This window comes from Pogona vitticeps, chromosome 5 (genome assembly GCF_051106095.1).
Source record: "Pogona vitticeps strain Pit_001003342236 chromosome 5, PviZW2.1, whole genome shotgun sequence".
Taxonomy (NCBI): Eukaryota; Metazoa; Chordata; class Lepidosauria; order Squamata; family Agamidae; genus Pogona; species Pogona vitticeps.
In genome coordinates, this window is record NC_135787.1 from 129,072,392 (window position 1) to 129,098,717 (window position 26,326).

The 26,326-nt window shown below is 44.5% G+C and overlaps 1 protein-coding gene across 4 annotated transcripts in view; it reads left to right on the forward strand.

Annotated features, from left to right (window-relative positions):
• Nucleotides 1–26,326, forward strand: part of SLC13A1 (solute carrier family 13 member 1) — an 82,491-nt gene that overhangs the window by 14,850 nt on the left and 41,315 nt on the right. For all 4 annotated transcript variants that reach the window (XR_013536972.1, XM_020803093.3, XM_020803094.3 and 1 more), the window contains exons 3-6: nt 2,594–2,730; nt 25,210–25,397; nt 25,518–25,575; nt 25,665–25,722. Coding sequence is in view for 3 of the 4 variants with exons in the window: in XM_020803093.3 (XP_020658752.3) it covers nt 2,594–2,730; nt 25,210–25,397; nt 25,518–25,575; nt 25,665–25,722 (441 nt within the window). In the remaining variant the exon portion in view is untranslated. The remainder of the gene's footprint in view (nt 1–2,593; nt 2,731–25,209; nt 25,398–25,517; nt 25,576–25,664; nt 25,723–26,326) is intronic.

Below are 26,326 nucleotides of genomic sequence, written 5' to 3' on the forward strand. Positions count from 1 at the left end.
TTGAGTGCAAGTCAGGTGCATGACCAAGAATACAAGTGGTGACTCATTAATCAGGGGCAATCTGCCAGGGCTAATTATGCCATTTCACTTCCACTGGAGTAAATATGCAATAGGATTTTGGCCACTGTGTCTCAAAGTAGTGTTTGCCAACCTCTTGAGCAAGTCTAAATTCTCAGAAAAAGCTTGTTTCTCTTCTCTTCATTCTCTTATGGCTACTGATGAGGGCTATCAGATCAGCAGTGTTGCATTTATTGAGATTTCAGGGCCAAAACCTGAGGCTAGCAGGTTGGTCCTTGTGTTAATACAGGAGAGAGCCCTTATGATACCAGAGGAGTGGGTGGCATCTTTATGACATTACAGAGGCAGGGCAGGCAAGGAATGCATGTAAAGCAAACATGGCACACATGCATTGGAAGCACCTTTGTGCAGAATCAGTGAACGAGAGGGATGCCTGGTATTTAAAGATATAGATATTTTTTAAATCAGACCTTTTGCTCTTCCACTGCTCTGAACTTCAGACTTATCTCTGCATCTGGCGGCCTACAGAAGCATTGAACTACACTAGAACTTCTCATACCTAGCAATCCCGATCATAATAGTGCATGTACACAAATGGAGTCACTCGCACGTGTATCACCCCATTGTTTCATGGACCTTTGAATGTGACTACCTGCCTTCCACCTATCCCATAGGGCTGGCCATAATGAAGAACCTCCTGGAAATTCAACCGCACCCCGCTTCTTACCTGTTCATCAGCAAGCAGTGCAGAAGAAGAAACATTTTTACATCTCTTCAGAGGGAGACGAACCACATGAAACATTAATAAAATTCATTGATTTAGGGAGAAAATATAAACACCAAAACAATGGTTTCCGTATTGGGTGGTCATACCCAGACTTCAAAGTAAACCAGCGAGTATATATGTATCCACTGAGTGTAAAAGGTTCAAATTAAAGCACTTTTGGAGTAGAGGTTTCAAGAAGAGTTTTATTGACAGAAACAGGTGAGCCTTAAAGATATTTTGCCTGTGCAATTAGGAAGAAAAAACTTCCTTTGGGCACAGCAAAATCCTATTTTGCCATTCGTACAAGGCATGAATTCCTAGTGCTTCAAAGTGATCCATTTGAAGAAATGTGTCTCTCCATATCAGACTCACTAGGTTTTAAGATCTTAGATGGAAGCCTTTCTCTTGGCCCTACCACCTGCACAGGTATATTTAGTGTGTACTTGAGACAGGGTCTTTTCAGTGACTGCTCCCAGGCTGTGGAACTCCCTCCCACAGGAGACCAGACCATCTCCCTTCCCCTGCGGCTCTTCTGCCTGAAGACAGACCTTTCTTTTCAGGCAGGTTTTTAATGTGTAAACTGAGAAAGGGAGAGTTGTCCTTTTATCATTGTCACTGTGTTTTTAAAATTGTTTAAAAGGTTTTTTATTTAGAACTTTTTATTAATCAATACGTTAAATTTTTTTTTAATAATGTGTTTTAATATCTGTGTTTTAAAACAATTTGTAAGGCATGCATTAATGAGACCTGGGTGGGAGAGGAGGGTGGTGTCCCCCTCTCCCAGCTGTGTCCGCCTGGGTACTCAGTCCAGCACCAGTGTTGCTCGGAGGGTTGGAGAGGTGGAGTTGCTATAGTCTATAGGAGTTTTATCTCCTTGACCAGGCTTCCTATCCCTTTGAGAGGAGGTCTTGAGGACCTGTATTGTGTGTTGGGCTTACGAGACAGATTGGGGATTCTGTTGATGTACCTGATGGCAATTTTTAGAGTATATATTTTAGTTGTATTTTAATCGTTTTATCTTTTTAATTGTATTTTAATTGTTGTAAGCTGCCCAGAGACCTTTGGGTAGTGTGGGCGCCATATAAGTTAAGCAAATAAAATAAATAAATAATAAGTAAATAATGATAAATAGTAACTAACTAGGAGTTGGGAGGGCCACAAATAATGATAATCTTACTTTTTACAAAGAGCATTCCAAGCAAATATATCTGAGGGAGTTATACTTAGGAAATTATGTTTAGTTAGTTAAACACACTGCAGTTCATGGGCTGAACCGGTTGTGTTCTGAATTAGTCATTATCTTTAGAAATCATGGGAGAAGTTATCTTTTCATAAATGAACACATAAATTGTATATGTGTGTTTATGAAAAGATAACTTTCCTCATAGTTTCAAGACTTATACTATGAGAATTATTATAAATCTATCCTACATTTCATAGTATACAGTGGAAATCACTGTTGAGAACCCATATACTGTATAAACAACAGCCAGACTCCCCGACAAGGCAGGAATGCAAATGGATTCATATACTGTATACCCATCACAGAAATTCACTCTTACTGTTCTCTGATTTTTCATTAGTTCCATTTTATCTCATAACAATAACTCCTGATCTAGATGGGTTAAGAGAGATCATGAGGACTGAAGGCAGCAGCTGTTGTTATCTTTTATTTCTCTAACCTGTATCATACATTTAGATTTTCAAAAGCCCCTTTCCCACCCAAACTGAACAATACCTTCTATATATTGTGTTGAAAAACTGAAGTGAAAACACACATTTAGCTAACAAAATGATTCTTTCTTTCAGGTGGCATCTGCTTATTTCAAAGATTTTCATCTGCTATTAACTGGGGTGATTTGTCTGGCAACATCAATAGAAAAATGGAATTTGCACAAGAGAATAGCCTTGAAAATGGTGATGCTGGTGGGTGTCAACCCTGCATGGTATGTAGTAAACGGGCAAAATAAAATGGCATAGAAATCTGCTTTCATTCAACTACGTTTCTCCTACCCCTTTTTTGACTGTGTTTCCTGTCCAGAAGCAGTCACAGCTCTGACTGCCCTTTGCAAAATTGAGGGTTGTGGCAACTAAAGAGGCAATGTAAGCCTTTCTGGCTTCTATTTTGGCATAAAGGCCAGTAGTCAATGGTCATAGTGCTCATGATTTCATGTTGAGCACAAGATTTCAGTTGTGATTTCATCCAAAATCTTGTGAGACTTTGATGAGCCCATATAGGTAAGGGTAAAGGTTCCCCTTGACATTTAGTCCGTTTGTGTCTGACTCTAGGGCGCGGTGGTTATCCCTGTTTTCCAGTCTTAGAGCCAGCATTTGTATGTAGACAGTTTCCGTGCTCACGTGCCCAGCGCAACTAGACAGAGAACGCCATTACCTTCCCACCGAGGTGGTACCTATTTATCTACTCGCATTTACATGCTTTCGAACTGCTAGATTGGCAGGAGCTGGGAAAAGCGACGGGAGCTCACTCCGTTGCATGGATTCGATCTTATGACTGCTGGTCTCCTGACCTTGCAGCACAGAGGCTTCTGTAGTTTAACCCGCAGCACCACCACATCTTTATATACAGCCCATATATAGTCCTGCCAACACATGGTCCAACTAATCTTGACCCAGCAGGAGCCCAGTCTTCCCCATTTTGAAGGTTACCTCAGGCAGTTTCTGGTTGCTCTCATGGAGAGTAGGATGGAATTTTTTTTTTGATGTCATTGGCAAAAGTCCTGCTCTGTGGCTATGCCCGCATAAATTGAATTTGCACAAGCAGTTGTGAAATTCACACCAAGGTGAAAGTCAAATCCAGCAAGCAATTCCACTACTCACTGTTGCACAGGGAGTTGTGTGATCAATTGCACAATCAGTCATACAAGGCTGACAGCATGGGATAATTCCCTAGGAGCTTACATAGGCACAAATGCATGCTACTCCAAGGATTCCACCTATTGTGACATTTTAAAAAAACTTTTGGGAGAGGGGGTCTTATTTGTTCCCATTGTCCTGGACATTGCTTTCTCTCTTTTCTGTCATCCTTATTTTATATGGTACTTGGCTATTCACTACTGGTAGGGGTGTAGAGCTCTAAACTGGTGAGTGGAGATGAGGTGAGGTGCTGGGAGGAGGTGCTGGAGGCTGCCTTTCATGCTGGGGATGGTGTACTATAGTCTTTCTGACCAGCTGCTTAATGACTAGTGACAGCTAAATTTCATCATCAGGGTCATGCGACTTGGGACTCCTGCCCATAGTAGCTTTGGGTAGTAGCCCTTAGCATTAGCAGAGCTCTGGCATACGCACTGCTCCCCCATATTACCTTCCATACATGATGTACGTGTACAACTAATGCTGCAGTCTTGCTTTTCATCCCATTTCCCACACCCATATTTTCCCTATCAATGGAATTGCATGCTGAGAAGAAATTCAGCAGGCGCTTTTTCTCTCCACCTCACACCTCCGTAGCAATTGAGCCTTCACCAGTTGGATTGTTCTCAGTGTCAGGCAACTCTTATAGAAGCACAAAACAAATGTTGAAGTGGCAACATTTTGGCAAGTTGGGGGTATGTAGCTGTGCCCGTTTATAAGCCAAAATTACAGTTCTGCTTGGCGGCTAAAGAAATTAGTTAAGAGCAGCTTTTTACTAAATAGAATTATACATACTGTATCTTAGAGGCGGGAGGATGGAACCCTTCTGTCACTGGCAATCATAATGCATGCCTCAAAACAAAATACCAGATGAACTGGTGAACAACTCTGACTCATACTGTTCATATCAACAACTGATATTAAGCAACTGGAGAGATGCTTTGTACATTATGTTGCTGTTTTTCAATTTGTAGCTAGGGCCATTCCAACAGTATTTTTCTCCTTAAGATGATGGCAGGCAGGGCAGAACTACCTATCCCCAAGTTGTGGAGAGTTGCTATGGACAATAATATGAAGCCAATGTAAATCATGCTGTGTTCCTTTTTTTTTTAATTATTGCTCTCAAGAGGTCAGGTAGCCATCCTCTTGTCAAACAAATCAGCAGGGCAATAACAACCTCCAGGCACAACAGGCTTTTGGATTCTGAGTTGTCAGATTTTGCTGTCAGGTTGTCACCACCCTATCTGATGACAGGAAATTAGCCCAGTTAGCTAAAGCAGCAGTAACACTTCTGCTCCACCAGATTTTGATTAGATGGAAAGGAAATCCTGGCAAGAAACTAAGGGATGTCCTTGTATATCCCTGCAAACCAGAGTAGGAGCGATGCTTTCAATTTCATTATACTCTCTCCTGATAAGCTTTGTTCCTGATTACAAGGACTAACAATAAAACCTCACATGGCTGTTCAGAAATAACCTTTATTCAGCTCCTTGAGATTTAGAGCACAGTCCATAGTAGCCAAAATACTGTAGATGAAGGCAGTTGAAGGAGCAACTACACTGGCACTAAATTTTAATTCAAAGGCTTTTAATTGAAATAACATCAACTGTGGGTCTTGATGGCAATTTTAATTGTATTTTAATCATTTTACAGTGGTGCCCCGCATAGCGAGCGCCCTGTTTAACGACAAATCCGCATTGTGATGTTTTTAATGGCCAAATATCGCATTGCGATGATCGGTAAGCATTTTGCTTACCGATCTTCGCATTACGATGTTTTTTAACAGCTGATCGGTGGTTCCAAAATGGCCACCGGGTAAACAAAATGGCCGCCCGCAGCGTTTTCGCACGTTTTCCTCGCTTACCGGGTGGCGAAAATGGCGGCCGGATGGAGGATTTCCACATAGCGGTGATTCCCCCCCCCATAGGAACGCATTAAACAGGGTTTAATGCGTTCCTATGGGGTTTTTTGTTTTGGATAGTGATGATTCCGGATAGCGACGTTTTTTCTGGAACGGATTAACGTCGCTATGCGAGGCACCACTGTATCTTTTATTGTATTTTAATTGAATTTTAATTGTTGTAAGCCACCCAGAGACCTTTGGGTAGAGTGGGTGGCATATAAGTTAAATAAATAAATAAATAAATAAATAAATAAATAAATAAATAAATAAATAAATAAATAAATAAATAAATAAATAAATAAAGGAAATGCTCTGGGATTGGAATGGTCAGATTCACATTATTTTCTATTGACAACACAATGTACAAATATGAATCAGCCCAGAGTTTTCCCCCTAATCCAAAATGTCTTCTTCCACTCTTGAGCAAATGCAGTTTCATGGCTGAATGGGCAACCAGAAGCTGGCTCTCCCAGCTTCCTCATTCAAGGTGGAGAGGAAGCAAAGGAGCACTTTCCGTCAATTGAGCAACCTTTGTCTCCATTTTTTAAAGGCTTTGTTACGCCCAACAATTTACCTTAAACAAGAGATCGAGACACGAAGGCTATAAAAGAAAAGGAGGTTTATTTTTCTTTCGCCTGCTGCAGAAAGCGGGGAGAAGAACATTCCTTGCCAAGTGACATAGGAAGCGGTTCTCCAAAGGCGTGGCGTTTCACATACAGTTTTTATAGTTTGTCCTTTCCGGGCAGTCCGGTAAGGCCCACAGTCTCCATATATGGGCATTGCATAGGCGGGCAATACATGATTGGTTACAGAGAAACTAGAAACTTACATCGCACCGGCGCAACAGTATCCTTCCCATGAAAAATTCCACCTCTTACAAAGTTGCAAGGAAACGAAACTTAAGTTTGAGAACAATGCCCGCTTTTACGGGGCTTCACACTGAATAAGACAAACCGGTTTATTCTGGTTATCCTATCAATTCCCCCCTTTTCTTTTTACACAAACTTTGTCTTATTCACAACTTATTAGTGACCTCATACTCTTGATCAGTTTCCGGAATTATTCTATATTTTATTTCAGGAGCCCTAACAACCATTTGTGTTTTTGGTATTGCCGCTTCAACTGCTGAATTAATCATATTTCTTATTAATGGTATGACACAAGGCAAAATCATTAAGCCCACCATGAATATAGTGAAGAAAAACAACGCCTGTTTCCAGTTATTAAAGATTCCTCCTAACCAACCTGAATCGTCCAGCATTCCAGTCCATCTCTGTACTGGAACATGAGCAAGTTTCCGCATTTTTCCAGTTATTTCAGCAATAGCTTCCTGCGTATCCCCTATTTCCAAACAACAATTTGTGAGGTTGAATTTCCCACATACTCCTCCCTCCGCAGCTAGCAGGTAATCTAAAGCAAGTCTATTTTGATATATAGCGTTTTTGATTTTCGTATTTTGTTTAGCTAAGAGTAGCAAAGCTTGTTCATTCTCCCTAGTAAGTAATTCTACTACAGCCTGCAATCTAATCAGTCTATTAAGCATATAAATTGGCGTTCTATATCCATACGCACCATCTTGCGCCCACGTGGCGGGGTCATAATAAGCGATGATGCGTTCCGGCGGCCATTCATCATCTTTCCAGTTTCCAATTTTCAATTCTCTTTTCTCTCTTACCATTTCTTCCCCCACTTGGCCCAGGGTTGCTCCTTTGTCCAACGGAATCATGAAAAAGAATGGCTTAAGATGTCCCAGAAAACACGTTCCAGTCCAATTGATTAACAAATACGAATAGGCTACTTTACCGCATATCCAATATAAACCATTTGGAGCCATTACTTCATTTTTCATGTTACCATTGTGCCAAAGGTTGGATACTTCCCTAGTCAAATTCATCCAAGGGTTGCCTGTTAAATTTCCCCAGGTACTCATACTTGTACCATTTATGACTCGGACATTTTGACAATTTGAATCCCCTATGGGTATTGGAGCACTTAACCTGTCAGGAGTCCTTTGAATGCATGCTGTTCCTACCAGATTGTTAGAGAGGTCCCATCTGGTTCGGCCTGAATGTTCAGGTTGCCCTGTTAAATTATACGGGGTAGTAAAATTCCACTCGATAGCCTCCCAAGGCCACTGGTCTCCCAAAATAGTTCCGCCACAGATATAACAATTGGAAACATTCAAGGTGGCAGCTATGGTTTGGGCCAATTCTATAAACAAGTTTACCGTAGCGGTAGTTAAGGATTGCTCCCAAGGGTCCGTGACTACTTCCTTCCAAAAATCCATATACCGCCTCAGGTCTTCTCCCACTCGATATTCTTTCACCTGGACAATTTTAACGGGCGCCCCTGGGTCTTTTCCTTTACCATTAATGAGTATACTGAACGTCTTATCCCACATAGATTTACCCCATTTGTCTTTCTTATCCCACTCCTCGGGCTGTAATATGGTAAAGTTGACGAGATTACAGGAGCCCCAGGTGCAATCCGATTTAACGGGCACTTTTCTTAGGATGGCGGTACGATCTGTGGTAGACCATGTGGCCCATCTTACACAACTCCACGCGGGAACAAACAAATACGTTCCAGACCCACACTTGCTACTATCCCCCATATACTTGTGCTGTACCATATAATGGTGGACCCACTCTATCCCACCACATTTAATTTTAGTCCAGTCCCCATGGCTGATTGCTCCACACGCATCAAAAATTAAAGAAAGAGGGCGATTTCCTTTGCGTTCAACCCGTGTTATTAGCTTACCATTAACGCGAAGTTCAACCCAGATCCTCTCAGGGTTTTCTTCCGGATCATAACAAACCGGGTCCTGGCCGTTTATTCTACAGATCTTATACTCTGTTCCATTAAAATGGCAACCCTCAATAGCTCCCTGACACTTATAGGTAGACTTATAGACAAGGGTCTGATGTATATAACTACCTCTTCTAGTGGTAGTGGTACATGGGCAGGTGGTACTGGCCACCACTGTCAGTGTGAATATGAATCCAATTATAGTGACCATTTTGCCGTTAACCCTTGGTCTGCCTGCCAATATTTGCCAAATATGTTTCCAAGACACCAAAGGGGTGGACCTTACCGTCGTTGGTAGTGGGCGTTCCATTCTTCGTCTTCCGAGTCGGGACCGGGCGTGCACCAAGGACTTCCGCTCTTGCACTTCCAGCAGGTCTCGTGGTGCACCAAAGATGCGTCGCGGATCCATTCCCCTGATACGGGTTCAGCCACTGAAACACTATGAGAACTCACTTTCCACTTAAAGCTTGTCGTTGGCGTTTTTACAGCCCACAAGCTCTCGGTCCACAGCTCCTCAGGGTACCCCACTTTCAATACGTACCACCTTAGTGTCGGACCTGTGTCAAATTTAGTCACTCTAGCACACCAATGATAAGGGCAAAATGGGTACCACAACAAACAGTGTATCTCAAAGGGGTTTAGTCCTGTCAAGGGATCTTTTAGATTTCTTATATCTCCTGGAATCCCATACTCATGATTAGGGGGTGAGAGTATTAGGGTGGAAAGGGTTTCCTCTGACTCAGCCAGGATCCGATCTCAATCTCTGCCAGCCCGACCCTTATAGCTTCAAAGGAAACGCCTTCTCCAAGGCCCACTGAGAGCCCGAGGCACATCCACACCCGTCCTCAGACTCTGAGTCTGAATCCCCAGACTCTTCACAAAGACGGTAGTCTTTGGTAATTGGGCAAACTCTACAGAGTATGGTATGCCACCACCAGGGGTCCTTCAGACCAAACACAGGGCCATATAAGATCCTTTCCACTAGTGGCTTCTTATGTGCTTCTTTTTCTTCTACCACTACTTGGTCTCCAATCGAATACCCCTTATAGATATACAAGTCCCTCCGGCTTCTTTCTGGTTTCACTACAACGTACCACGCCTGGATCAGGTTAGTTACTTTCCTTATATTCAACTGTACTTGAAAGAAAGGGCAACATTTGTGTATTAACCACTCATCAGTCATCACTTAAGTTTCTTAAAAACAGTTTTCAGGCCGTTTCCCAACACTGGCGTAGCTTCCCAAAGTCCCTCAGGGTCGGCGGCGTGTTTGGCACGAGTATGATGTGTCCAACCTAGTTCTTTAGTGCGTATTGCAGTCTCTGTTGTAAGGAGTATCTGGAAGGGTCCCAGCCACCTCGGGGTAAGGGGTTCGGTCTTCCACGTTTTGATGTATGCCCAGCCTCCAGGTTGAAAGGAATGTACCGCTACCTCCAAAGGTGGCCTCTGCACAGAGATCCCTTGCTCCCTAATGTCAGAAAGGATAGAGAACAGTGCCAGCAAATACTTTCTTATAAAGGCATCTTTAAACAGTTCCAAGTTGGGGCTAGCTTTTTGCACACTCACGTCCCAAATTCCCATCCCATACAAGCTCTCAAATGGGGACAGTCCTGTCCCACTATGTGGTTTGGTTCTGATTGCAAAAAGGGCAAGAGGTAATACCTTTGGCCAAGGCAATTTGGCCTGCTGTATTAATTTCATAATTTGCTTCTTTAAGGTCTGATTCATCCTCTCAGTCTTTCCGGAACTCTCCGGATGCCACGGGGTGTGAAGTTTCCACTTAATACCCAGGACATCCGCTACTTTCTGCAATACCTTCTGGGAAAAATGTGTACCACGGTCGCTATCCATGGAGTATATTATCCCGTATCTACAAACAATTTGTTCCAATAGCAATTTGCATACTACACCGGCCGTTGCCTTGGCTGTAGGGAAAGCCTCCACCCATCCCGTTAACTGGTCTGTGATTACCAAACAATGATTCCAGGGACCTGATTTCGGCATGTCTATGAAATCACACTGTAAATGCTCAAATGGATGGATAGCCAGAGGCCGTCCTCCCATTTCTGCTTTCTTGGGATTATTCTTGTTCACTTTCTGGCATGCAACACAGTGGGCCAAAATGGCATTGGCATGTGACCAAACCTTCCTGGCTGCATACTTCTGTAGGAAAGCTGCAACCAAGGCCTTAGCTCCCCAATGTCCTCCCTCATGTAGGGCTTTAAGAATTTCTCTGGCTGTGCCCTCGGGCAGCCACTGCCTTCCATCTTTCAGTTTTAGAATACCGTTTTCCATTGTGGCTCCCTGTGACTCCGCCATTTCCAATTCTTTTTGTGAATATGCCAGAGGAGCAGTAATTTCCCTACAAGTCGGAATCAGAGCTGCAAGACGGGCAGTATCAAACTCTCTTTCAGCTGCTCTTCTCGCCAACTCGTCAGCCAGACGGTTTCCCACAATTTCTGGGGCATTCCCCTTTTGGTGTCCCGGAATATGTATTATAGCTACCCTGGAGGGAAAACTCAGCGCTTCCAGGGTATCTAATACTAACCGATGATGGGCCAGATTCTTTCCCTGTGAGGTCAGGAGGTCTCTTTCACTCCAAATTTTTCCAAACACATGCACCACTCCACAGGCATATTTCGAATCGGTCCAAATATTCACATTCTTTTCTTTCCCTATCTCTAGAGCTCTTTTAAGAGCATATAACTCAGCAGTTTGTGCTGACATTGAGGGAGGGAGAGGGCCAGTCTCCACTTCTAGACCCCCGTCCTCTACAATGGCATATCCAGTAATCCTTTTCCCATTTACTACCCGGGAGGACCCATCTGTGTACAAGTTCCATGCTCCTTCTATTGGCTCTTCCTGAAGGTCTTCCCTGAATTTAGTTTGCAGATCGGTAATTGCAATGCAATCATGTTCATTGCACATCTCTTTTCTGACTGCCTCTGATAGGCCTCCTGCTGGACCATAATGGTCGGTGGTGGTTAACAACAAATCAGGCTTTTCTAGTAATATCGCTTCAATTTGCAAAAGCCTGCTATCAGTCATCCACCGTCGAGCAGTGTGAGTGAGTATAGTTTTGAGCTGGTGAGAAGAATGCAGAACAATCGCCTCAAAGGGGTACAGCTTTCGAGTAAGTTTAACTAATTCGGCCGCCGCCGCACACGCCTGAAGACATGTGGGCCATCCCAACACTACCGCATCCAAATGTTTAGATAAGTACCCAATAGGTTGGTATTGTCCTGCTTTCTTCTGAGCCAATACCCCCTTTGCCACCCCATTTCCAGTGGTGACAAAGAGATGGGTGGGCTTGTTTGGGTTTGGAAGTCCTAATGCTGGGGCTGAAACTAGTACCTTTTTGACTCTCTCAAATAGTTTGTAATCTGCTTTTTCCAAAACCAATGTTTCTGGTTCTTCCTTCAACAACTTCTTAAGGAATGGCTGAATTAACTCGGAAAATCCCTCAATCCACTGTCTACAAAAGTTAATAGTGCCAATGAAACTCCTCAGTTGCCTTTTTGTCTTTGGCATTTCCAGATTTTGAATTCCCTCTAACCTTTTGGGATTTATACATTTAGTTCCCTTCTTCAAGATAAGTCCTAGGTACTTGACCTCTGGTTCACAAAACTGTAACTTATCCAGAGATACTCTAAGCCCCTTATCTCCTAGGAAGTTCAGAAGGCTTATGCTAGCTTTCCTGACCTGTTTTCCTTCTTCTCCACTAATAAGTAGGTCATCCACATACTGAGTAAGGAGTGTCCCCTCTGGTGGGGACCATCCCTGGAGTAATTCCTCCAGGATTTCTCCAAATATAGTGGGGCTCTCACAATAACCTTGACATAATATTTTCCATTGAAAACGAGTTAGTTTTCCCGTTTCTGGGTGTGGCCATTGAAATGCAAATATCGGCCGGGACTCCGGGTCTACCGGCACACTGAAAAATGCTGACTTTAGATCTATTACTGTGTACCACACATGAGTATCAGGGATTCTTCGCAGAATCGTATGTGGGTCTGGAACTATTGGGGCTCTCGGAATCACTACCTTATTTACCTCCCGCAGGTCTTGGACCATGCGCCAAGTCCCATTGGGTTTCTTTACTGGCAAGATAGGTGTGCAGTAAGGTGAGTCACTAGGTTCGATGAGCCCATCGTCCAGCAACTCCCTCACAACCGGTTTGAGTCCTTCCTCAGCCTCTGGCCTGATCGGATACTGTGGACGGTAAACCGGTGTATCTGTTTTCAAATGGATTTTAGCTGGTGTAACATTCATGAGGCCGGGATTCCCTGGCTTTGCCCATACAATTGGGTTAATTTTCTTTTCATCCTCCTCCCTGAGGACAGCCAGCCGGACTTCACAAATGTTTTCTTTAAGAAATATCTGTATGCCTAATTTAGCCATTAGGTCCCGGCCCAGCAAGTTCACACCAGCATTCGGGGTCCACAAGAAATCATGCCAAATTTTCTCCTTAGTGTCAGGTTTAACTACTACTAGGGGTTTCAGAATGGCTACTTGTTGGGATTGGTTCTCTATCCCTACTACGCTAACACGACCTTCCGTAAGGGGAGGCTTTCCGGACCAAATTGACTGACTCAGGGTAGACCGGGTGGCCCCTGAGTCTACCAAAAACTCTACCATAACTTCATTGGTGCCCACCCGCAAAGTTAACAAGGGCTCCGAGCAGGCGGGACTTTTCAGCAGGCAGCCCTGACCCCCCTATTCATCCTCATAGCAGGCGGCTAACCGGGTCAACTCCTCCTGATCATTTCTCCTTGCATTTCTGCATTCTCGCTTCCAGTGGCCAACCTGGCCACAATTCGCGCACACATCATGGGGTAGCGGGGTCCTTCGTGGACCTCCCACCTGATTCTTCCCATCTCCGTCTCTTCCCCTACCTCTCGCGTACCCTCCTCTACTTCCTTGGTTCCTATACCCGCCTCTGTCTCCTCTACCAAATCCTCTTCCCCTGGGTCGCTCCCAAGAGGGGCCGTTGCCTGGGACTTTCCTCTCCACTACCTTCTCAACCATTTGAGTCATTAACTTCAACTTCCGTTTTTCCTTTTCATCCTCTCTTCTTGCAACAACTTTCTGAGCCTCAGTCAATAATTCACTCATAGGTTTTGTGGTCAGGTTGTCAAATTTCTGTAATTTCATTCTTATATCCGGGTAACATCCGGATACGAACTCCAGCCGCAATAGGTTTAAGTTGGCCGGGTCGTCTGGATCTAATCCAGTGTACCTCCGCATATTGCGTTTCAGCCTCTCCAGGTACTCTACCGGGGTCTCATCTTTTCCTTGAGGTTGCCCAAAGGCAAGCTTCATGCTAACAGTTTTAGGAATTATTGCCTCAAATCCCTTCAGTAACAGCTGCATCATTTCGGCGCATTGCTCTCTGGTATTGGGGTTTTGGAAGTCCCAGTCCCCAGGAGTAAGTTCCGGGAACCTCTCTCTTGCCTGGTCCTCTGTTCGTGCCGCTCCAGCAGCCTGCCCACGCCACAGCTGGCGGGCTTGTTCTAGCGCTTGATTAGTATATGTTGCTCCTGCCAGCTGCCTGCAGATATGTAGAAGCTCCGTGGGTTTATAAGTCATTGTTCCCAGAGCATCCCGGAGACCGGTGACAAATCCAATAGGATCTTCCGGAAGGCTGGGGAGGTTCTGCTTTATAATTCTTATATCCGAATTTGTTAACGGAACTTCCACGAATCCAACAGCAGAGCCCATAGGCACCTCTCTTAAGGGGCATTGGAACACACCTGGACTTCCCTCTCCTAATTCTAGCATTCTACTTCTGGACCTAGTGTTCGGTCGGGGGGGGGGCGACGTGCTGTAATCTACAGTACGATCGCTGCTCATGGGGGAAATAGGACCTACGGATTCTTCACCTACTGCCCCTTCTAGCTGCCCTTCTCTCAGGGTTTGGTCATATGTTGGCGGCTGTAAGGCTGGGTAAATTTGGGGTGTCTCTGTTTCTGGCGCATTTAATGGAGGAGCGGTAGGAACCTGTTGCTGCTGTTGCACAGGTGGCGGGGGAGGAGGTGGCTGATAGTTAATAAATTCCAGAGGGTCAAATTTAGACATCTCCTCCCCTGTCAGTTTAGATTCCACCAAGTTCCTACTTACAGCCAATCTCACTCCTTCTCCGAATTTGATCAAATACCAAAACCAAGAGTCTACATACACTGATCGGGGTGGGTGAGAAACATAAAAATCATCCACTAGTTTAATGTCATCAAAGTTGTTGGAACCAAACTGTGGCCATTTGGGTGTGATATTAAACTGAGGCCACACTTCTGTACACATTCTAACCATCTCCTGCTCTGTCTGAAAGTCCTGCACTTTCACGGAAGCCCAATGAAGTAACAGCCTTGCCAACGGGCTATTACCAGGAATTCCTAACTCATTACCACCCCTAGAAGGGCCTGGAGTTGGGGCGTCCCCCTCGAAATTCCTCCTGAGGTCCCCACCGGACCTTTTGTTTTTCTTGCTTCCGCCCCCACTAGGCTTTCTTTCATCCCTCGATGTTTGGTTCCCCATCCCGCGGGAGACAAAAACACTAGGGAAGGGGATTTGCGCCAAGAGTAAGGGGTCTCTTGGACGCGGACACGTGAGGATTACAGACCGTCACTCGCAACGACCTGACCCAGGCCACCGGATCACCCAACGGCTGGCGTAGGGAGCTGCAGGTCCAAACACTCTCACAGTCACTCAACAACGACCACCCAGATTACCCAGATTATTTCCCCAAATAATATACTCACCAGATCTGTGGTCGTTGGTCGGCCGACTGAAGAAACCTCTGCGTTCGTGTCTCCCTCCGGGTTCTTGATGCCAAACAACCAAGGCCTCGGCACAGAAGCGGCTGTCGGAAAATAAACGACAGGGGCCCCCCGGTTCACGTCGTCGCAGCCGTTGCTTTGTTTGGCCTCAACGGGGACCCTTTAAGGATCCCAGACGAGCCCCCAAATTGTTACGCCCAACAATTTACCTTAAACAAGAGATCGAGACACGAAGGCTATAAAAGAAAAGGAGGTTTATTTTTCTTTCGCCTGCTGCAGAAAGCGGGGAGAAGAACATTCCTTGCCAAGTGACATAGGAAGCGGTTCTCCAAAGGCGTGGCGTTTCACATACAGTTTTTATAGTTTGTCCTTTCCGGGCAGTCCGGTAAGGCCCACAGTCTCCATATATGGGCATTGCATAGGCGGGCAATACATGATTGGTTACAGAGAAACTAGAAACTTACATCGCACCGGCGCAACAGTATCCTTCCCATGAAAAATTCCACCTCTTACAAAGTTGCAAGGAAACGAAACTTAAGTTTGAGAACAATGCCCGCTTTTACGGGGCTTCACACTGAATAAGACAAACCGGTTTATTCTGGTTATCCTATCAGCTTGGTGCCAGTGCTGGTTTGCAAAGGAGAGAGACGGGGGGGGGGAATGGAGGAGGAGGAGGAAATTGGCAATCAGCCTTTGTTTACAAGATCAGCTGGTGGAGTCAGAGAGGAGGAAATTAGCCACCAGCCTTTGTTTGCAGCTTGTTATGGTAGCTTTGCTATAGCCATGTTTCCTGCAAATCTGGAAACTACATGAAAAGCTGCTTTAACAAAGAAGGGTTCATTGCCAATTTCCCCCCTCTCTATGTTGACTCCTGACTGGTCAGCTTAAGAATATTTAACTGGGGATACTCAACTTGTGGGTGCATGTTTAAAGACAGATGTGAATTTTCCCCACTGTAGTTGCACCTGAGTCAACATTAGTCCAGTTTCCTACAATGTAGTCACAGCTGAGTCAACACTAGTCCGGTTGAAGCTGTGCTGAATCCAAAACCTTTTCAGACAAAGGATGCTTAGGACTATTCTCACCTTGGCCTAACTTTGTTCCTACACAGTGACTTTGTTCATTGCACTGGAGAAGGTTTGGATTTGACATACCGGTAGCTTCCCTCCGTCCTTGCTCCACCTCTTCTCTGTCTGTTTATGAACATATTCTAGCTGGCAGATCTGTGAGGTCCGCCAGTAAAAGAGGGTTCTGCTGACTCAATGGCACTTCTGTTGGAATAAGGGCATTTCATTTAATATTAATTATACTCCACCTTTCTCTTGAAGAGGACTCAAGGAGGCTTGCAATATTAAGAGGCTTATGCCTCTCTCAAGTCCCTCACAGCATATCCTTGAGTTAGGCCTGTAGTGTCAAGCTCTAACCCTATACCTACTTAATCAATGGAGAGAATAAATCCAGCTGAACTCAGTTAAATCTGAATAGATATGTATAGGTTTACCATGCTGCCCTAATTTTAATTTTATATAGGATTGCGGCCTAAAAGAACCAAATGTTACAAAAATAAAAGTCAATAAAACTATTATGTATTTCATCCTTCCTAAGACATCATGTATTTTCTTTTAATTCTTCTTTATCTGTGCACTACATGTCTTCTGGAAATAGAGAAAAGCAAACAAAAGGTACTTCTTTATCAAACAAAAGTGAGCACAAGAATGAATGGAGCTGAATTCACACTGCAAGAATTTTCTAAGTGGATTGCAAGATGTCAGCAGTATTGTAGGGAAATGAAGGCAAATGGTTGTGTGTGTGTGTGTGTGTGTGTGTGTGTGTGTGTGTGTGTGTGTGTGTGTGTGTGTGTGTGTGTGTGTGTGTGTGTGCGTGTGTGTGTGTTTCCTGCACAGTTGAATAAAGTCTCATGATAAGTAGATACCTTTAATTCTCTCCTACTGGTTGGTTTTCCTAATTCTTCCTTCTGACTATCAGTCTGATTATCAAGAGAATTTTGTGAAAATAATTCTGGAACTGGGACATATGCTTAGCTTCCCAAAGCTTTTATTCTTCTTAATTCGTTATCATCACTTTCATCGTAGCTTTACTGATACATGCAACGATCAGACAAATAAAGAAATTCTTTTTCTTTCTTTTCTTGTTCCTTTCCTCCCCGCCCCCTCGCACAAAGATTTTGCAAACTGCTCAAATGGTGAGAAGGGAACAGAATGGAAGGGAACAGAATGGAAGGAGAGCAGGCAACCAATTGGTTTTTTAAGGGGGGAAATGGCAGGGTCCAAACTTTTTACAGCTTGCCTGCTAGTGCTTTTGATCCTGCCCTGTGACCATATTGAGACCTCTGAGCCCGTTCTTGTGACTTGGGACTCCTGCCCTGCTAATAAAACGCCACGGACTTCAGTTCCATCTAAAGGGTCTTCAGTTCCATCTAAAGGGACAAAATCAATTGGCAGAGTAAAACAACTTTTGGCTATAAGTGGGGGATAACTTCTGGGGGAATTCTGTAGCTATATTGTGATTTTTTTTTTTTTAAATGCTTGATTAATTGATACTGTTATTATTTTTTGTTAGATTACTTTTATTTATTTTATAATTGTATAAGTTATTTATTGTGGGTTAATTGATTGTTTGTACTGTGTTTTTTTTTTTTTTAAATGTTTGATTAATTGATACTGTTATTATTTTCTGTTAGATTACTTTTATTTATTTTATAATTGTATAAGTTATTTATTGTGGGTTAATTGATTGTTTGTACTTTTTTTTTTTTTTTCTTTTCCCCTCTTTTCTTCCCCTTTGATATGGTTTGGAAGGCCTGCCTTCCCAGCGAGGGGCCCCAGAACATTTCTGTGATTACGGGTAGGGGAAGATATGGCGTTGGCTCCGTCTCTGCTCGTGTTAGAAGAACTAGGGACAGATGTTTAAAGGCTGTTCCTTGTTCTGAGACGGAGACCAGCCCCCAGCATCAAGGTAGCCAGACCAGCCAGCCTTCCACTCTACGCCTGGTGTTGTTGAACGCCAGGTCTGTATCCAATAAGGCCCAGGTAATTCAAGACCTTATCCTGGAGGAGGATACAGACCTGGCTTGCATAACCGAAACTTGGATTGGCGGAGAGGGGGGCCCCCCTCTAGCTCTCATCTGTCCGCCCGGTTATGCTGTCCAACACCAGGGTAGACTGGAGGGCCGGGGGGGGGGGAGTAGCCATTGTCCATAAGTCCAGCTTGGAGGTCACTAGGCGCTCCTCGGTGATAAAGCCGGGTCTTGAGGCCCTCCACGTGTCTATCGGGGCCAGGGATGGTATTGGGATCTTGCTGGGCTACCGTGCTCCCCGCGACCCAGCCACCTCCCTACCGGAGCTGGTGGACTTCGTCTCCGCGGCACTGTTGGGTTCCCCGAACCTTTTGGTGCTGGGGGATTTCAACGTGCATGCGGGGGCGGAGACCTCTGGTCCAGCTCTTGAGTTCTTGGAGACCATGGCCTTCTTGAACATGTCCCAACATGTCAACGGCCCCACTCACGTGGGGGGTCATACACTTGACCTGGTTTTTTCTACCAATGGGAGTGAGAGTGGTCCGATGGTGACTGACCTTGAGTCGGTACCCTTGTCATGGTCGGATCACCACCTAATAAAGTGTACCATTAAAATGGCTCTCCCCCCCCGCAGGGAGCAGGGATCTATTGTTATGGTCCGCCCTCGAAGGCTACTGGATCCTGTTGGATTCCAGGATGCCATGAGAGGTGTTACGGCTGACCTGGCTGGCGCTCCTGTCGAGGCTCTGGTAGATGGCTGGTTTGCCGCTGCGACTAGGGCTGCTGACATGATCGCACCTAAACGCCCTCTCCGCCGCAGAGATCGCCCGGCTCCCTGGTTTAACCGGGATCTCCGGGCGAGGAAGCGGGTCAGGAGACGGCTAGAGCGCAGATGGAGAAGGGCCCCGACGGATTTTAATAAGATAGCTGTCAGGGTCGCTACTAACCTTTATCTAGCTAAGGTAAAGGCTGCTACTAGATCATACCTCGCTAACCGGATAAGCGAGGCGTCCAACCAGCAGGCGGAGTTATTCCGTATAGTACGCGACCTCTCCGGAGTTGGTCCGGGCGATGGGCCTCCCCCTAGTTTCTCGCCGGACCAATTTGCAGCATTTTTTAAATCAAAAGTGGAGGCCATCCGCCGGGACCTCTCTCCTTTTTTGAGTACAGTGAGTCGAGCTGAGATGTCCAGCGCTCCGTCTTGCCCGGTGATCTTGGACACCTTTCAGCCTGTTACGCCTGACACTGTCTCCAGGGCGCTTGACCGCTGTCGTGCCACCACCTCCTCTTTGGACCCTTGCCCGGCCTGGCTAATCAAAGCAGCCAGGCCGTTAACAACGGAGTGGGCCACGGCTATTATAAATGGGTCTCTCCTTGAGGGCAGATTTCCATCTGCCCTGAAGGACACACTCATTAGGCCCATCAGGAAGAAACCTAGTTTGGCGGCGGACGAAATTGGCAATTACAGGCCCGTCGCCAATGTTTCCTTCCTTAGCAAGGTAGTCGAGAGGGTGGTGGCCGACTAGCTTCAGGCGCTCCTGGAAGAAACAGATGCCCTGGACCCATTCCAGTCGGGCTTCAGGCCCCGCCATGGCACAGAAACGGCTTTGGTCGCCCTGTGTGATGACCTACTGAGGGAGGCCGATAGGGGCAAAGTGTCCCTGCTGGTCCTCCTCGACATCTCAGCGGCCTTTGATACCATTGACCACGGTATCCTCCTGGGGAGGCTCTCCGAGCTGGGAATAGGTGGCCTGGCATTGTCCTGGCTCCGCTCCTTCTTGGAGGACCGTCCCCAGAGAGTTCAGCTTGGGGAGAGAGTCTCGGCCCCGTGGAGCCTCAATTGTGGGGTTCCACAGGGGTCGATTATCTCCCCAATGCTATTTAACATCTATATGAGGCCGCTGGGTGGGGTCATCAGGGGGTGTGGGGCTTCGTGCCACCAGTATGCGGATGACACGCAGCTCTACATCTCCTTTTTGCCAACCGCAGGAGAAGCCGTCCTGTGCCTCCAGCGCTGCCTGGAGACTATACTGGAATGGATGCAGGAGAACGGACTTAGGCTGAACCCGGACAAGACGGAAGTGCTGAGGGTGGGCCCCCCCACAGTCCGGGATTTGGGAAACTCCCTCTCTTTTGGGGGGGTGACCCTCCCTGCAAGGGATGGGGTACGCAGCTTGGGGATCCATCTGGACCCGGTGCTCTCCATGGAGTCACAGGTGGCGTCGGTGGTCCGCACCGCCTTTTTTCATCTCAGGCGGATAGCCCAGCTGCGGCCCTACCTGGAGGTGGGGGCGCTCACCACCTTAGTACATGCGCTCGTAATCTCGAGATTAGACCACTGTAATGCGCTCTACGTGGGGCTTCCTTTGAGGTTGCTGCGGAAATTACAGGTGGTGCAGAATGCGGCGGCCAGATTACTCAGTGGAGTGAAAAAATTCCAACATATTTCGCCCACTCTGGCCGCATTGCATTGGCTGCCCATCAAGTTCCGCATTGACTTCAAAGTGCTAATGCTTACGTATAAAGCCCTAAACGGTTTAGGGCCTCGATATCTGGCGGAACGCCTTCTCCCACCAAGTTCTACCCGGGTCACACGGGCGAGCCAGGAGGTGAGGCTGAGGAGCCTAACGCCGAGGGAGGCCCGAAAAGAGAAAACAAGAAATAGGGCCTTCTCGGCGGTCGCTCCTCGCCTGTGGAATAATTTACCTCCTGGTATTCGCGGAGCTCCCTCGCTGGGCACTTTTAAGAATCTACTAAAGACCTGGATGTTTCGGCAGGCCTTCTCACCAGATTACCTTTGATTTTCTTATCTTTTATTGTTTTTTACTTTTATCTGTTTTGTAATTTGCTGTTTTATTTTTATTGTATTTTTCCCTGTTGTAAGCCGCCTAGAGTAGTCCTTTGCGACTAGATAGGCGGGATATAAATAAAATAAATAAAATAATAAATAAAATAAATTAATGTTGGGGACTACAACTCCCAGAACAATGCTAGCTGGGGAATATAAGAGTTGCAGTTAACCCCCTCCCCTGAAACCAACAACTTTTATAACCTATACAAAGGCTGAGCTTGAAAGCCTGAAAACTAAAATGGAGAGAGAGAGACAGAGAGAGAGAGAGAGAGTGAGCATTATATTTCTTAGGCATCTGTGCTGCATCCAGACAAAAACGGGTGATCCAGGATCCAGAAATCAAAGCCAAAATTTGGATGACTGAATTTTTGTAATCATTCCTTTTCCCCAGCCAGCATAATCACAAGTGCTTCATGTAAATATATGTTTTTTTCTTTTACACTGTACAGTCCTCCTACCTCACATGAGGAAAACCTATAAAGTCGCTTTTAAATGGGTCAGACAAGTGTCTTAGCATCAGCCTTTTCATTCAAGGAAGGGGGCTCTCTTTCCCATATTGTGACCTAGTGAGGCTTGTTGGTTGTAGTGCAGATGAGAGTTACCGAAATTGATCCACTGAGATAAGGCAGATTCTCCATGTTGAATGTCCTCAGAGTCAACTAAAGACATATTTACTTGCCCAGACATTTCCCATTATTTTCCTAACAGTAGTTTCTAAAGTACAGTATATTGTTGCTGCTGCTGTTTTATCATATTATTCTTTTTAGCTGTGATGCTCACGTCCCCTAAAGGATCAACGGGCAAGTCGGTCAGAGAGTCTCCTTTGCCTACCACCTTCTTTCTGGGCCGAGTCCTTAGACTGTGGGCGGTGCATAGAATAAACCCCTTTGAATAAGTCTGATCTAAAAAGAATACTTTTGTGCTTACTTAGTACTCTGCAAGCTCAGTGAGGTAAGACTGAATAGTAGCAAACTTGTGGCCCTTCCACTTACTGGAATTAGTTAGACCTTTGCTGTTCAAGAGACCAGTCCTCAACAAGGTTTTAAGATTAGATTTTTATTAGAAAAATAAAGTTTCATAGTTTGTATTGCATAAGCATAGCATTCAAGAACATATTCAAAGATTTTTTTGCAGTTAAATAAAATAGCTATTTCTCAGCTAAAATAAAAACATCTAAAAGCTATCTTTAGGGTAGACTTATAGAGGGCAACCCCCCCCCTTTCAGTCCACATGCTCACCAACATCAGTCAAAATCCATCATCAGAAAAGAATAATAGTAAAAGGAACTTTAAAAGAACTATTTCACATCACACTTCCTCCATTTTCTACTTCCTAAATCTCCTCCCTTCTTCTCCATCCCTCTAGCTCAGGGGTCTCAAACATGCGGCCTGGGGGCCATTTGCGCCCCCCCAGATGATAGTTTGTGGCCCTCACCTTGCCTGCCCCCCCAAAGCGCCCACACATCCTCTGCTATCAAGAGTAAAAAAAAGCCTTGCCTCGCTCGCCGGCTCTCTCCCAAAACAGCACCTCTTGCACCCTCCATCCAGAACTGCAGCCTGCCAGGCAGCCCACCTGTCTGTCGGCTAAGGAAACTCCTGGGCGGCTTCCTCGGGCTCTTGCTCTGCTTGGCAGAAAATCTGATGCGGCCCAGCCTCACCCAGACTCTGTCTCTAGCGGCCCCCAGGTAAATTGAGTTTAAAACCCCTGCTCTAGCTGTTAGCCAATCAGATTTTAGGGGTCGTTCTTCTTTTCTCCACGCCTTATTCCCACGAGAGATGCAGGTGCTGTTTGTCTCCCCTAATTATCCTGGAAAGTTGAGTCTTCTTCGTTACCTCATTCCTTTATGTAATTGTCTGCAAGAAAAGACTTTCACAGAATTTCAAAACAACAACAACAACAACAAAAACACACACACACATTCCAAAGTCCTTTCAAATCATCCTTGCAAAGAACAATTCTGACCCCATGTTACATTTCTCTTGACTACATATCCCATTCTCATTACGTGCTTTAGACCATATATCTCATGATCATGACATTAGCTACCAGGTAAATTGTTTTGTTGTTGTTTTTTCTAAACTGCTTTGCAAATATTTAAAGGAAAATAGTATAAAAAGTGAAATACTAATAAAATTATAAATAAACAATGCATTTATTTCAGAGTTGTTTAACTGGTTAGAGTTGCCAAGTCTCAGGGTGTTGGCTGAAGTATCTTTTACACTCATCTCCACCTCTTCAGGTAGGGAGATAAATCTCAGTGTGAACCTCACTGCTTGATTTTTGCATATGAAGAGTCATTAAAGCAATTTCTTCCTCACTGGCTCAGTGTCTGGATGTATGCTGTGCTTACCTGCCCTGGCTCTGTTAATCACAAGGGTTTCCACTCTGAAACCACAGTGGTTCACTTCTTGGTCTCAGAGCAGTGCAATGCTGCTGATCTCTGTTATCCTAGGTGGGGGTCTTTAACGACATTAAATGTATTATAACAGTTTATAAACCAGATAATCAAACATTAACAAAGCATATAGATTAACATGACTGTACCTACACATGTCCAAATACTGGCCTGGGCAGCATATGGATTCTTCTCTTAATTGCATATATGAAAACATTGCCACTGTTTTTGTGACAGAGAAATCCTTGGGGGTGGTCGGGGGGTGGATGTCAGTCATGGAGATGATCTATGAAAGGAGAAAGGAAGTTTCTCCCTAAGGGTTCTAGTATAAAGTATCTCTGAACTGTTAATAGGTTTTAAGTAGTAGGGCAAGGAGGGTAACAGCAAGAAAAAAGAACAATTTTTAGAGCATAGTTCTTACTGGCCAACAGTACAAAGTAACTCAAAGGCATGCTGGTTGTAGTGGGTCTGGGACAGGCAGAAACCTCTTCTGCCAGCACAGCAGCCCTAATGCTGCCTCGTCTCAAATCTGCTGTTACAGCTGGATCTGCCAGCACAACTGCTGTGCTGTCTGGGATCAGGTGGCAGAAGGGCAAAAAAAAAAAAAGGTCAGATACCACCGAATGGATAATTTGATTCAATCCATGAGGAACAGGCATGATGATTTTGAAAATCCATATTTAATCATCATTATTTTGTAGTCCTTTGAGCATTTCTAAATCACCTGAAACGATATCAAAGACTGATAGAACACTGGAAAGAAAATCCTTTCCTTATAGCTCCTTTGAAATGAATTGGCAGAAACAATTTATTTCACATACCAGTACAAAAGGAATTTAACTCGAAATTATAAAACTATGTGCCAGTTAAGGCCACAATCAAATAAAAGCCTGATTCAATCTAGAACAAGGAAGATTTTACGTATCAAGTTACTCCCAATATTATTCTCTAGAATCTACTTTGAACATTGAAGGTAAATTGTTATGTGTCAATATTATAGTTATCTATACATTAATTATCTATGTATCTATATGAGAGTCAGTGTGATGTAGCAAACAGAGTGTAGGATTAGGATTTAGGGGATCTGCATTCAGATCCCCGCTCAACCATGGAAGCTCATGGTGTATGTTTGTGTGTGCGCTGACAATGGTAGATCATTGCTTAAACATCTCACATAGCTTGAAAACTTGACCAGGGATGTCATAAGTGAGAAGTGGCTTGACAGCCTATAACAATACAGTTATCTATAATGGGAACTCCATACAGAAGCTGGATTTGACAGGATGCACATTGTCTTATCATATGTCTAAGATATATTAGGCATATTATTACACAATGTGCAGCCTAAAGTGTTTCCCTAGAAAATGAGTTCATTACTGCATATGATCCAGAAGCACAGCCCTGTCATCATTTGTGGAAACTATAAACAATTTTGAAGAACACCTATCAGATCCTGTAGATGTCTTGACCCAGACATGTTCACTTAGCTAGCTCCTCTAGCCTGGGGCCAGACATGGACAATTCGTTGATGATAAATGAAGCTATGGGCACTAATGTCAAATTGTTTTTAGAAGAATAAAGGAGTACAAACTGAGATGGGATAGATGCTCCTGGTTTGCTGTTTTTAACATTAGCCTTAGAATGGGAATCATTAGTTCCTAATCTTTGAAGCTAGTAGAAATAATTTAGCACTCTTGGTGGACACAGAATGACCATTTCAGCACTGGTCTATCAAATATTTGCTATTAAGAAGACATGGCAATTAAGCAGTTTCTTTGTTTCAGGCTCACCCTCGGTTTCATGATCAGCTGTGCATTTTTGTCTATGTGGCTGAGCAACACTTCCACAGCTGCTATGGTGATGCCAATTGTAGAGGCAGTGGCTCAACAAATCATTAGCGCAGAAGCTGAGGTTGACAACATGGAAATGACGTATGCGAATGGAGCCATCAATCATGCACTGGAACTTGATGGTAGGTACAATGGGTGAAATTTTCCCACTCTCCATTTCCTCTGAGCTGTAGAAGACCAGCTAGACTTGTGCTCTCATTTTGAATTTTCACTAACCATTTTCGTTAAACTTTTTAAAACAGAAAATATTAATGATTGTGAAACAGCTGTTTGGAAAGAGAAAACAAGGCAAGCTAATGGGTAAAATGTACATATTTTCTCTTTTACACTATTCAATTAATTTGTTGAAGTTCAACAGATAAATGAAAACAGCAATTTTCTATTTCCAGGTACTGCAATGGTACTACTCCTACAGTTCATGCTGCATGCAACATTGAAAAGGAAAAGGTATTAACATTAAAAACCATTCTTTCTACATGTTTTCAGAAATCATTTAATTTGGTTTGATGTTCATCTTATGAAGGACGCTATCCAGGGCCCACTTATCTGGCAGTAATCACTGAACTTACTGTGACTTTCTTCTGAGTAACTGCACTGTAAAAAGTATTATTTTACACAAAACAAAAAAGTTTACTTAGTTTGTAAGAAATCTTATTTTACACACACACCCCAAGAGGAATCCTTAGTTTGGATGAGGGCATCTGGATGAGGTTAAAACCACAAGAAGATATCTAAAAGAGCCTCGTGGCGCAGTGGTTAAAACGCTGTACTGCAAGCTAAAACTGTGCTCACGACCTGGGGTTCAAATCCCAGGTAGCCGGCTCAAGGTTGGCTCAGCCTTCCATCCTTCCGAGGTTGGTAAAATGAGTACCCAGCTTGCTGGGGGGGGGGGAAATGTGTAGCCTGTATAATTAAAAATTGTAAACCACCCGGAGAGTGCTTGTAGCGCTATGGGGCGGTATATAAGTCCAATAAATAAATAAATAAATAAATAAATAAATAAATAAATTGATGGCATGCTTGAGGGCTTTAAATAAATAAATAGCACACA